We start from the raw sequence: 12,542 nt of genomic DNA on the forward strand, positions 1-12,542 counted from the left end.
CTGCTATATAGTCACATATTCTGACCGTAGGTGAATCGTTTTATCATGTCAGCGGCATAACAATATAGGATATCAGGTTTTTTCCCCCAAATTCAAAGGCGTCAGCCAGGCGTCAACTAAAAGGCAAATACAAAATACACTAACAACTTGAGAAACAGAAACTTGTAACTCAACTTGCGGAAATATAGGGATTTAGAATGATGGCGCCACTGGTGAGTGTGTCTGACAAAGGGAGTAGTGTTTTTTCTTTACATTTTGTCTTTTAAGGCATGCTATAATACCAATAATGTGCTGAAATATGAGTAAGTTGGCTTTGCCGGTAAGTACTCAGGTAACACTAACAGTGCTTATATAATGATTAACTTTAATGATTTTTGTCTGCTGCAATCTGTTTCTTGTAGAAGTGGTCACCTATTATTAAATAAGACTAATCAGTCTTCTAATTTGATAACGATCTGATTTTTAATCATATAATTACTCGATCCAAACCTGTCTTTTCCCACCTGCATTGTTGTGAGTTCGAATCCCTGCATACGTGCGTTTCGGTTAACGTTTGCAGATATCGGGGCTCCGCAACCATCCACACGATCAATACAATAAGTGAGAAAAAAATTTTTGGCGTTGTTTTGTCAATTGTCTCAGAATAGAATTTTGACGTTACTTCTTTAATCATCTAATCATATACAAATCAAAACATTCCATTTTCTGTTGCTCTTTCGCAATTCTGTCAGAGGTGGATGTTTGGCATCTTTTCTTGCAACAGGTTCGTTTATGTTTGGGGTGAGGTTCTGTGTTGTGGAGATTCTCAGCCACATTAGCTCCACAAATAACACACACGCGTTTACCGTTAATGTCAGTAAACATATACTCAACCTCCCACCGGTTTTGAAATGCTCTGTTTTTAGACTCAACGTTTCCTTTGGCCATTATTAAGGGCTAACTTTGAAATTTGGGCTGTATACATCAACAGACGCTTGTTTGATTTGACGTAATTGACGCGGGAATGATCGCAGGTAGCCGATCGATCGGTAAGGCAACTTTTGCGCTGCATTATGGGATTTGTAGTTTTATCGGCGCTTCATATCGCCGGGCCATCAAAAAAATATATCGAACGATCTTGCGGGCCGGGTAAAATTGTACGCTGAGCCTTGTGTTCACATGTGTCTTAACTGTAGACGGACTAAGAAATAGAAAATATAGAGAAAATGTGGAAGGTGCTGTGGTCTGAAAATGTGAGCTTTCTATGGCCATCTGTTTCTCTGCATTCCATCCGCATGCTTGAATTTTTGCAACCGTGTCTGTATGTGACTTCTTGTATATAAAACGATTTTCGTGTATATAAAACTATACACACACGTACACACGGCTGTCTGTGCGTGCATTTTCCTTTCTAGGCATGGGGTGCTGTCCTGTTGCTGTCTATGGTCCACAGCATTCAGACCTTCTATGTGCCTGGAGTCGCTCCCATCAGCTACCAGAAGTACAGCTTGGTGGAAATCAAAGTAGGCGGTGACCTTCCACACCTTCTCACTTGTTCATAAGTTAATCATAGGTTCAAGTTTTTATTTATTTTTTTTGAGTTCACAGCAAAATGAAAACATATTTCTGAGAAAAGCTACTTTTATTCTTTTATTTTTGGAAGTATAAGTGTGGGCACTCTGCCTACGACCACACGTTTAATGCTGTTTACGCTTATGTGTAGCTGAGAGGGTTAGGCATCTGTGCCCAGTTGCCCCAGGAGCACTGGGCGCTGGCTAAAGCTGCACCCTGAGCTTGAAGCCTGCTCTCACCTGCAAATATCTGTGTGCCTGTGTCTCTCTTAGAGAGCAACATGGAGTATGTGAAAACCCATTTTGCCATATTGATAAGCAAGCTATTCTGTATTCAGGCTGTGAAGCTGACAAGCTCTCATACTCAGCTGCCCTACGAGTACTACTCACTGCCATTCTGCCAGCCAGAAAAGGTGGTCTACAAGACAGAGAACCTGGGTACGCCATCTCTGTCCCCATGGAGATATGTTGAACCAATAAGAGAAGAGTCTACCTCCATTCCATGAAATGAATGCAATCCAGAGGAATTCTCTCTCATATGCCAGAACATATGAAACCTCCTGTAGTTATCGGAGGGTTGATGTACAGGTTAAAGATACTGTTTGTGTGTATGAATACGTGGCTATGGTTTTGATCTTGTATGGCTACAGCAATCTGAGCTCTCTGTTATACATTCAAGTAAAATTGCTTGCAGTTGAAGTGTATCCTGGGTATTTGTTTTGCACAGGAGAAGTGCTCCGTGGAGACCGCATCGTTAACACACCCTACAAGGTTCTGATGAGTGAGGAATATAGCTGTAAGGTTCTGTGCATGAAGCCCAACAAGCCACTGAGGCTCAGCGAGAAGGAAAGCAGACTTGTGGCTCAGCGAATCCTGGAAGAGTATTATGTACACCTGTGAGTCTCTCTCCACCAATCAGATCATGGTGCATTCCTACAAATATCTGTCAGCCTATAAGTGTTTGTGTTGGTTTATACAAATTAGATTGCCACCCCAACTTAATCACATGAGTTAATCACTCAACCAGCTCATTATTGAAAACTCTGAACCCCTATCTAAGACAGTCCATGGACGGTTCCCGTTTATATAAATGCTGTTGGATAGACATAAGAGAAGCCCTATGTGTAGGATTGCAGATAACCTTCCTGTGGCTACCCGTTTGGAGTTCTTACCGGTTGGAGGGCCCGGAGACACAGAGGAGCCAAAGGAGAAGGAGGATGTACAGTTTGAGCATGGCTACAGGCTGGGCTTTGTGGACAACAATAAGGTCCGTCAGCCTATTCACCCAATGGTACAGAGAGTGATCCTACTTACACCATTGCACTTTTATTAGGCTAGCCGGCCTTGGTATACATTTAACAGCAGCATAGAGGCAGTGTGTGGCTCAGTGGGCTAAGGCTGTGTGCTTATAATCAAAAAGTCACAGGTTCAAACCCAGCCTCAGCACGTCTGCAGGTTCTTGAGCAAGTCCCTTAACCCCCTCGCTCCCTGGGGCCCCAACAGGTGATTGCCATTCATAAAGAACTTATTCTACAAAGAGCAAGTTGAGGGAGATGTAAAAAAAGAGAATTTCCCCACAGGGATCAATAAAAGTATCTATTATTATTAACTCATCCTATTACACTAAGAAAGTCTAAATAAGGGAAATAATTCAATTACAGAAGATAATTGAAGTCTGTGACAGTTTTTTTTCTTGTTTGTGTCTTGTCATCCTCGTTTTTTGCTAATTTTTCTGAGGATAAATATTAATCGCCTGAATTGTAAAATGAGCAAAGTGCTGAGCATGACACAAATGTCCTTGTTGGTGCAGGAGTGCCACTGACGTTTGGCTTCCCTTCCCCCCAGTTCTACCTGCACAACCACCTGTCTTTCATCATATATTACCACAAGGAAGAGGTGGAGGAGGATGAGGAGTCAAGCTTCCGGGTAGTGCGCTTCGAAGTGGTGCCACGGAGCGTGAGATTAGAAGGTACTGGAAGATCATCGTTGTGTAGTAAGGGCCACGCTATCAGCGAACCATCGGTTTCTGAACCAGTCGTCATCGTGTCATTACTTAGCTGCCAGAAATGAAATTAGATTCATGACACCTTGTATGTAATGTTGTAGTACATAATTGTTTTTTGGTTCTGAAAGCTGAAATAGATCAGGCTGTTCTGTTAAGCATCTTGCAGATTGAATGGTGATGTGCTCTAACTTTATGGCACGGAAATTATGCATCAACAACATTAGCTAAATTAGCTAGTCTATTAACTGGGTTTGGATTACCTCACCTCAAAAACACTTCTCCTAATGAACATAAAATATTAAGAACAATAGATTGTACACATCAAGGTACATTGATTTCGGGACAGTTACCACAGCACATATGTCAGTCTATAGATGAGTTACTTACTTCTTTTTCCAGCTGCTCCGGTTAAGGGTCAGCACAGAGGATTATCTGTTTCCCTTTCTTCCTGTCCTCTGCATTTTCTTCTACCTCCATGTTTTCTGTCTCACCACAACCATGAACTGTCTCTTAGACCTTTTTCTTTTCCTCTTGCCTAGCAGCTCTATCCTTAGCATCTTTTCCCAGCATGCTCATCATCTCACATTAATTACTTACTAAAGCTGTGAAGTGGGTTACTGTTTGTATTGGTGATATTTACAATGTCAGACCAATGCGGTGGCTTAGCAGTTAAGACTGTTGCCTCACACCTCCAGTTTTATGGGCTCGAGTTCTGTTTGTATGTCTACATGTTTTTATGGTGCTCAGTGAGTTTGCTCCTAAAATCCTGAAATATGCAGTTAAATGAATTTGTACCTCTAATTTACCCATAATGCCTTGTTCTGGTAGAACACCTCAATGAAGAAATGGTATGAGTTTTAGGGAAGAGCCTTTTCTGGGTGCTCGTAATTCATTGGTCAGTCTTTTATATGATTGGTGACTGCTGAGCTCATTATTTGATGACTGATGATTGCTGTCGATGGCCGGTTGGGTGAACGGCTTCCCAACCTCCCTGAAGATTTGAAGCCTGATGACTGGGATGATTGTAGCCTTCCTGGAGTCTCACTACCCCTGGAGATTGACCCCAAGAAGGAGAATGATGTCATTTTCTCCTACTCTGTTAGCTGGAAGGTAAGCTCAAACACGAGCCCTGCCATCAAATGCCACTTATGCAGTTTTGGGAAGGTCATGTCCCTTCAAACCACAACAAAAAGAAAAGAAACATGTATAATTACTATGGTCAAAGCAGTAAAAGTTCTGAATATTTACCTGCATTTGTGAGAATAAACCTTTTGTTATTAAATTATATACTTTTTATATTAAATTCTGCTTGCATAGAAATGATGATACCGCATGACCTGATGATGATTTACTTCTGTATAGCACTACTGATGTCTCTCACTGACGTGTAACTGAAACGTATCCCACTTTCACACAGTTGATATTTTCTTTCCTTGCCCATATGTTTAGTTTTTCATGCACGGTTATCAGTGAATGGTGAGAATCATGGAAAGTAAATCTGAGTGTAACAAGGCTTGACTGTGTCATGGTAAATGCTCCCACTTATTTGCTGGTGGCATTCATGTGAAAAGCTCAGTACCCATTCAAGCTCACATTTTTCTGCATAAATGCTGTTTCCGACTTACAAAAACCTATCACGCCTTTATTTAAATTACCTCCTTACTGAGATTTTTACTGAACAGGGTCTATGTTTTCTGAAATACAGAGGAGAGGTAATTCACTCCTGAACTTTTAATCTGTACACTTGAAATAATTGGTGGATTTGGACTGATTAAAATTGTGGACCTCATCAGTAATTGCTTCGATTAGATTACGTCTCCAGGTGGAAACAATTCCTGTCTAAATATGGCTGTATTCACATGCGTGGGGCACTGCAGTTGTAGTACTAACTAAGATATTTAACCTGAATTATTTCAGGAAAGTTGTGCGTATGCATAATAAAAATTATAAAATATGCATTAGACAAAGGATCTACAGGACTAAAACCTGACTTTGACTTCCGTACCATCCCTTGCAGGAGAGCCAAGTAAAGTGGGCCTCACGTTGGGACACCTACCTGACCATGAGTGACGTGCAGATCCACTGGCTTTCAATTATCAACTCCTTGGTGGTCGTCCTCTTACTCTCTGGTAAGACTTGGAGAGCTTCTTTCCCAGACTGCACTGAGAGTCACATGCAGGAAACTGTACAATTCTCTCATGGTCTGTTTCTGAAAATGAGAGTCACAGCTCGCTCACAGTGCCTGACTGTCTCCTCCTATTGTGTGCAGCTGTTCTAAGCATGATAATGATCAGGATCCTTAGGATGGACATTGCAACGTACAACAAGTATGACTTGGTAAGAAACACTGGTAAGAGCCTGGTGTTTTGTCTCTTTGCTTCGGCATTAAAGAAAATCACTACGATGTATCTTGTTATTCAAATATAATTATAACATGATCATGCGATTTTGCTGCAGTGTTTCCCGAAAACAAAGAAGTACTGCTTTGTCCTCCTGGGCTTCTCTAAATTGGTTGCAATGGGTTTTATTTTTTACTTTTAGGTATAATGTGGTACAATAGCCTGTGGAGCCTTGGTCTGGCAACATGAGTGCTGTCTATTAAGTATAGGTACTTTAGTGAATGATGTTTAGTAGACAGTTTGAGGAAATGTAAGTTGATCTCAAATAAGAGTGTGCTAGGGTATGTTTTCACCACAATGCCCTGTGATCTGTCAGGAGGAGACCATGGAAGAGTCTGGCTGGAAGAACATCCATGGTGATGTGTTCCGCCCCCCTCGATACCCCATGATTCTTAGTTCACTGCTGGGCTCCGGTGTACAGCTCTTTTGTATGATCCTCATTGTCATATGTGAGTGGCTACAACATGCATCCTGTCTTCTGCTACCATGGTCACTGTTTGATTGATTGATTGATTGATATAAACGTGCAGCACTGGAACTTGCATTGTGCATTTCTTGTCAACGCAGTCATGGCCATGCTGGGAATGCTTTCTCCTTCCAGTCGAGGAGCCCTAATGACCACAGCCTGCTTCCTCTTCATGTGTATGGGGTACGTGCCTGCGGTGTGTTAGGTGATTCTGTGCTATGTGCTCTGTCATGGAGAGTCTAATAGGTGCTGTTGAGTCCTGGTCTCTCTCTGCAGTATGAAAGAAAATTTTGCATGCAAATCTGAACAAACATTACATTTACACTGCACAAATATGCTCACCACACAGTAGCTAAGGTGGTGAAGGGGCAGGAGAGAATTAGGAGGAGTTAGATACGGGGGAGATCTGATAGGGCCACAGTGGGAAATTTTAGCCTGGACATCAGATTAGCAGCCCTACTTTTTTGAAAGATGCCCAGAGATCTGTTAGGACCTCAGAGGATCAGGACTGTGGTTTTTGTATCTCATCTGAAAGGCAGTGCCATTTTAACAGCAAAGTGTCCTCATCACTGGGATCCACAAAGACCACAGCATGGGCTAACCTGTTGGCCACACCAACACCTCTTCCAGCAGCAACCTAGCTTTTCCTAGTTTATATCTCATCCAAGTACTGGTCAGGCCAAAACCTACTTAGCTTCAGATGGTCTGAACTGCAGGTGGTATGACTGCTGAAAGTATATACACTATGGTAGAGGGTGTGGACTATATGATGTTTCTTTGCAGTATAAAGAAGGTGACAAGTCTACACAGTCTCCATCAGGCCCTGCAGAGGGGTAGGAGATTTTGAGTGTCTAGTCTAGTAGATCGTGTCTGAATTGTTGAAGATCTGATTTCTCTCTACAGTGTTTTCGGCGGATATTTTGCAGGAAGATTGTACAGATCTGTGAGAGGAAAGAAGTGGTTGAAAGGAGCGTTCTGTGTGAGTACTGCCCATCTTACTGTTAGGGGTCATCTGCACAGAGGTTGGCTTTTTCAAGTTAAAGGACAGTATGGTGTTTTGTACATTGTTGCTTCTTTCCATCGGCCAGATTCACACATCATCATGGCATTTAGATTATGATAATGACAGTATTTCTGTAGCACATGATTAGTTTCTAAAGCAATCAGATGGGCTTTGTAGGCAGTATATTTAAATCTTTTAAACTTACCACTCAATGGCTCATTTTTTGTTGACTGACTATATGCATATGTAGATGAATAAGTATGTATGTTTCCCCTACAGACAGCAACTCTCTTCCCTGCTGTGGTTTTTGGAATTTGCTTCTTTCTCAACTTCTTTATCTGGGGGAAGGACTCGTCAGGAGCGGTAAATAAGTCACGGCCTCGGGTCAGCAGGTCACAAACTTTTCTTGACATTCTAGCACACACATGCACCTACATAAACTCTCACGAAGAACAAACACACATCCCATAATGTATGAGCGCACAATAACCTGTCACGATTAAAAATTAGGGGGAATTAGGAAGGTTTTCCCCTGGGGAAGTATGAATACACTGATTGGTTCTCCCTTCTCAATCCCTAGGTCCCCTTCTCCACCATGGGGGCATTGCTTTGCATGTGGTTTGGCATTTCCATGCCCTTGGTATGTATCGGCTACTTCCTGGGTTTCCGCAAACAACCCTATGAAAACCCCGTGTATACCAATCAGATCCATCGCCAGATCCCCAAACAACAGTGGTACATGAACAATTTTGTGGGGTAAGTGGCTAGCCCAAGGTGAATCCCTTCATCCATGATCACACCGTGTCTGACTCTGTGGCATCTGTCCTGTCAAGACAAATTCAACAGGAGAACCTCAACATGCAAGGCTGCAGCTTAGTGATGGGCAAATGAAGCATCATGAACCATTTGCTACAATTTCTGATCCCACTAGATGGTGCTCTAGATTCATAAAAGGGCTCAAAGAATGCCTCCAAAGCAAACCAAGAGCATTATCTAGATGGGTCAAAAAATACAGCAAATGGTTGATGAAGCTTCATCTGTCCATCACTACTGCAGCTTTAGATTCTTTTGTCTTTTCCTCTGGCAACTCTTAGAGAGTGTTTATGAGTTTGTCTCTGCTGTGTGTTAATATCTGCATGTGTGGCCTTTGGAAGTCCATCACTGGACCTAGCAGGCCTAGCATCTACTGGAATGTTGAGATAAAATCACTAAGAAACCTCCGTCAAAGGATGTCACAGAGAAATCACCTTCCCTCATGTTCTGGTAGCTCATAGTAACATCCAAATTACTAAGTTATGCAGTGTCTTCTCCTCAGTTACTCTTTCTTTGTTAGGATCCTGATTGCTGGAATTCTTCCTTTCGGCGGAATGTTCATTGAACTCTTCTTTATCTTCAGTGTGAGTAGTCAGCAAGCTCAATACAGCCTACTGCCCTGTCATAAGCCTACTGGAATAAGATATTTGTTCCTTCTAGGGGTATTTGATGGATATGTGGTTTCAATCTCTCCCCTTCCACAGGCCATATGGAAGAATCAGTTCTACTACTTGTTTGGGTTCCTGTTCCTGGTATTCATCATCCTGGTCATGTCCTGTTCTCAGATCAGTATAGTTATGGTCTATTTCCAGCTATGTGCTGAGGTAAGTGAAGGGAAAGTGTGGCGGCTTCTTCTGTGCGTATAAAATGGTGAGGGGGAGCAGTTACTTTTGCTAAAACGTCAATGCTGTGCTTCCGTAGGACTACCACTGGTGGTGGAGAGCCTTCATTGTATCGGGGGGCTCTGCCTTCTACATGCTCCTGTATGCCATTTTCTACTTTTTCAACAAGGTAGGACACACTTAAGAGTACTATCTGTAGTGTAGGGAGTCTCTGTCGTATACTATTCCCATAGAGGCGCACTTCATCATGCTCTCGCTAACCTCCAAAGGACTCCCCCATTCACCATATACAGAATGTATAATATTTACATATATAATTGTTCATGTTATCTAGTATGATTTGTAGGACTTTGAGGCGAAAATGGGTGAAGGGCAATGAAAATAAATATGAGCAAAACCAGTATGTGCAGTAGTGGAATATTAAGCATGTCCCAAATGAGTGGACAGATAGGTGGATTGGTTTAGGGACTCTAGAGTAAAGAAATGAGTGTTTACATCATCGCAGACAGGCCTAATTGAAAAGCAGCCTTTTGTTGCGTATTTTATACTATATAATTTTTTTACTAATAGTGGAGCTGGGCAGAATTAAGTGAACCCTAATGGGTAGCTGGGAATGTCTGACTAAACTTCCATATTTATATTGGGCATGTTTAGTGTCCCTCAACCACAATAACCACAGTTCTTTACTTCTGTTTTACAACCCCAAATCAGAAAAAGTTGGGACAGGGTGGAAAATGTGAATAAAAAAATAAAGCAGTAATTCACAAATGTCCCTTAACTTTTATTTCATTGCAGACAGTATGAACACAAGATAATTCATGTATTTTTTGGTCAACATCATTTGATTTGTAAATAAACATCCATTCTTGCCATTCAGGCTTGCAACACATTCCAAAAAAAGTTGGGACAGTACAGCATTTACCACTTTGTACAGTTCCCCTGTCTTTTAACAACACTTAAAAGACGTTTAGGCATTGAAGAAATCAAGTGACTAAGTGTTGCAGGTGTTAGTTTGTCCCATTCTTCCTGCAAACAATGTTTTAGGTGCGCAACAGTACGGGGTCTTCTTCGACGCAATTTTCGTTTCAAAATGCGCCAAACATTCTCTATTGGAGACAAATCAGGGCTGCAGGCCGGCCAGTCAAGCATCCGCACCCTCTTCTTACGCAGCCATGCCTTTGTTATGCGCGCAGTATGTGGTTTGGCATTGTCTTGCTGAAATAAGCATGGGCGTCCCTGGAAAAGACGTCGTCTTGAAGGCAGCATTTGTTCCTCCAAAACTGAGATATACTTCTCAGCATTGATGGTGCCATCGCAGAAGTGCAAGTTACCTTTGCCGAAGGCACTGACACAACCCCATACCATGACAGACCCTGGCTTTTGGACTTGTGTCTGGTAACAGTCTGGATGGTCCTTTTCCTCTTTGGTCCGCAGCACACGGCGTCCATTTCTTCCAAAAAAGATGTGAAAAACCGATTCGTCTGACCACAATACACGTTTCCACTGCACAATGGACCATCCCAGATGCCTTCGAACCCAGAGAAGTCGACGGCGCTTCTGGATGCTATTTATGTAGGGCTTCCTTTTGGCACAGTACAGTTTTAGCTGGCATTTCCTAATGTAGCTACGTACTGTAGTGCTTGAGAGTGACTTCCTGAAGTAATCCTGAGCCCACGCAGTTATATCATTTATTGATGAATGACGGTTTTTAATGCAGTGCCGTCTGAGGGCTCGGAGATCACGGCCATTCAGTTTAGGCTTGCGCCCTTGGCCTTTGCGCACGGTGATTTCTCCAGATTCCCTGATTCTTTTCACTATGTTATGCACTGTAGAGGGAGGGATGCCCAAATCTCTTCCTATCTTTCTTTGAGAAATGTTTTTCTTCATCATTTCAAAGACTTTTGCCCGCACTTGATGGCAAACTGGCGATCCTCTGCCCATCTTTGCTCCTGAAGGAGTAGGCCTTTCCTTGATGCTGCTATTGTACCGAATCATGATTGCAATCACCTGTTAACATCACCAGTTTCAAATCACATCATTATTTAGTTATTATGCCTCATTACTACCCCTGAATTGCCCCCGTCCCAACTTTTTTTGGAATGTGTTGCAAGCCTGAATGGCAAGAATGGATGTTTATTTACAAATCAGATGATGTTGACCAAAAAATACATGAATTATCTTGTGTTCATACTGTCTGCAATGAAATAAAAGTTAAGGGACATTTGTGAATTACTGCTTTATTTTTTTATTCACATTTTCCACCCTGTCCCAACTTTTTCTGATTTGGGGTTGTACTTTATCATCTGAAGTGCTGATTCCTCTGTTATGTCTTTGCTTGGCCTTCGCCACATCTACTCGAGGTTTCACAATGAAAACCTGACTGTGTGTTTATCTGTATGGCTCCTGCAGCTCGACATCGTGGACGTCCTCCCCTCGTTGCTCTACTTTGGCTACACAGCCCTCATGGTCCTCTCCTTCTGGCTCCTGATGGGCACGGTCGGCTTTTATGCGGCATACGCGTTCATACACAAGATTTATGCCGCTGTCAAGATTGACTGAACAATCATCTGTTGTTCAACCTTTCCATTGGGATTCTAATGTGCTTTTTGTTGTTGTTCTTTAAAGTAAGTAAACAACCGATGAAAGATTGGTAAGAAGAGAGACCCCTAGTGGCCTCTAAGGGAATAAATGACTAGAAAAAGAATACAAAGGACAGCCACTGTAACCCAGACAATTGCATCAAGCCTTTTCATTTGATTTGAGTCATTTTTCAGAGCAGGAGTCAGAGGGGTTGAAATGGAATACTGTTTAATTGACCAACTATACTTTTGAACTTTTCTTTTATACTTAATGCTGGTATTCTACACAGATTTCCGCTGATACCAATTTGAGGGAACATGCATGAATAATTATGCTTTTTATGATTTATTCAGTCTGATTTTTAAAAAGTTTCATCCTGCACGATTATGGTTCTATGCTGAATAAGCTGATGGCACCCATAAGTCAGTTATGTATTTCCTGCCACTGTGCTTACTGGTGTGGAAAGGACACCTTCCATAGGCATGAGACTCAGGGTGGCGATACACAGGACAGATTTTTGAGCAATGTTGCTGGGCAGTGTTGCTGACAAATGTCGCTTGGGCGCTTTACCATTGATATTGGGTTACAAATTTCAATGCTAAAAAAACTGATCAGTGGGCAGCTTTCGTGATCCAGATCCAGGTTGCCCGTCGATGTTACTCAAAAGGTTGCCGTGTGTATCATCACCTCAAGAGCTTCCACAAAAAGAAATAGTGCTCTGTAGTGCCCGCTACCTCCAAAGCTGCTATTAGGAGGCAAGTACAGATTTCGCTGCATGATAACCTATAAACACTAACTGATGGCGTTGATCTGTGTGTTCCATTATAACTACCTTCAGCTTCTAAAGGATTTTCTTATTTCATTATGTCTGTATTCATCACTTA

General features: G+C 42.1%; 1 protein-coding gene across 1 annotated transcript; it reads left to right on the forward strand.

Annotated features, from left to right (window-relative positions):
- Positions 1-200: 200 nt before the first annotated feature.
- Positions 201-11,872, forward strand: LOC125747802 (transmembrane 9 superfamily member 4-like). Its single transcript, XM_049023315.1, has 18 exons — positions 201-212; positions 1,395-1,502; positions 1,889-1,988; positions 2,278-2,446; positions 2,679-2,817; positions 3,396-3,519; positions 4,553-4,665; positions 5,573-5,684; positions 5,825-5,892; positions 6,271-6,403; positions 6,522-6,603; positions 7,324-7,399; positions 7,703-7,786; positions 8,004-8,179; positions 8,757-8,820; positions 8,941-9,060; positions 9,158-9,247; positions 11,488-11,872. Exons 1-18 carry the CDS (start codon positions 201-203, stop codon positions 11,635-11,637), a joined length of 1,920 nt encoding a protein of 639 aa, XP_048879272.1. The 3' UTR covers positions 11,638-11,872.
- The last annotated feature ends 670 nt before the right edge of the window (positions 11,873-12,542 follow it).

This window comes from Brienomyrus brachyistius, chromosome 8 (genome assembly GCF_023856365.1).
Source record: "Brienomyrus brachyistius isolate T26 chromosome 8, BBRACH_0.4, whole genome shotgun sequence".
In the NCBI taxonomy this organism is placed as follows: Eukaryota; Metazoa; Chordata; class Actinopteri; order Osteoglossiformes; family Mormyridae; genus Brienomyrus; species Brienomyrus brachyistius.

What these genes read in the sequence shown, in the direction of transcription:
- LOC125747802 (XM_049023315.1), top strand. An exon ending in GCTTTGTGGACAACAATAAG is followed by an intron (nt 2,818 to 3,395) that starts GTCCGTCAGCCT and finishes CCTTCCCCCCAG; the next exon opens with TTCTACCTGCACAACCACCT. An exon ending in GGAAGGACTCGTCAGGAGCG is followed by an intron (nt 7,787 to 8,003) that starts GTAAATAAGTCA and finishes CTCAATCCCTAG; the next exon opens with GTCCCCTTCTCCACCATGGG.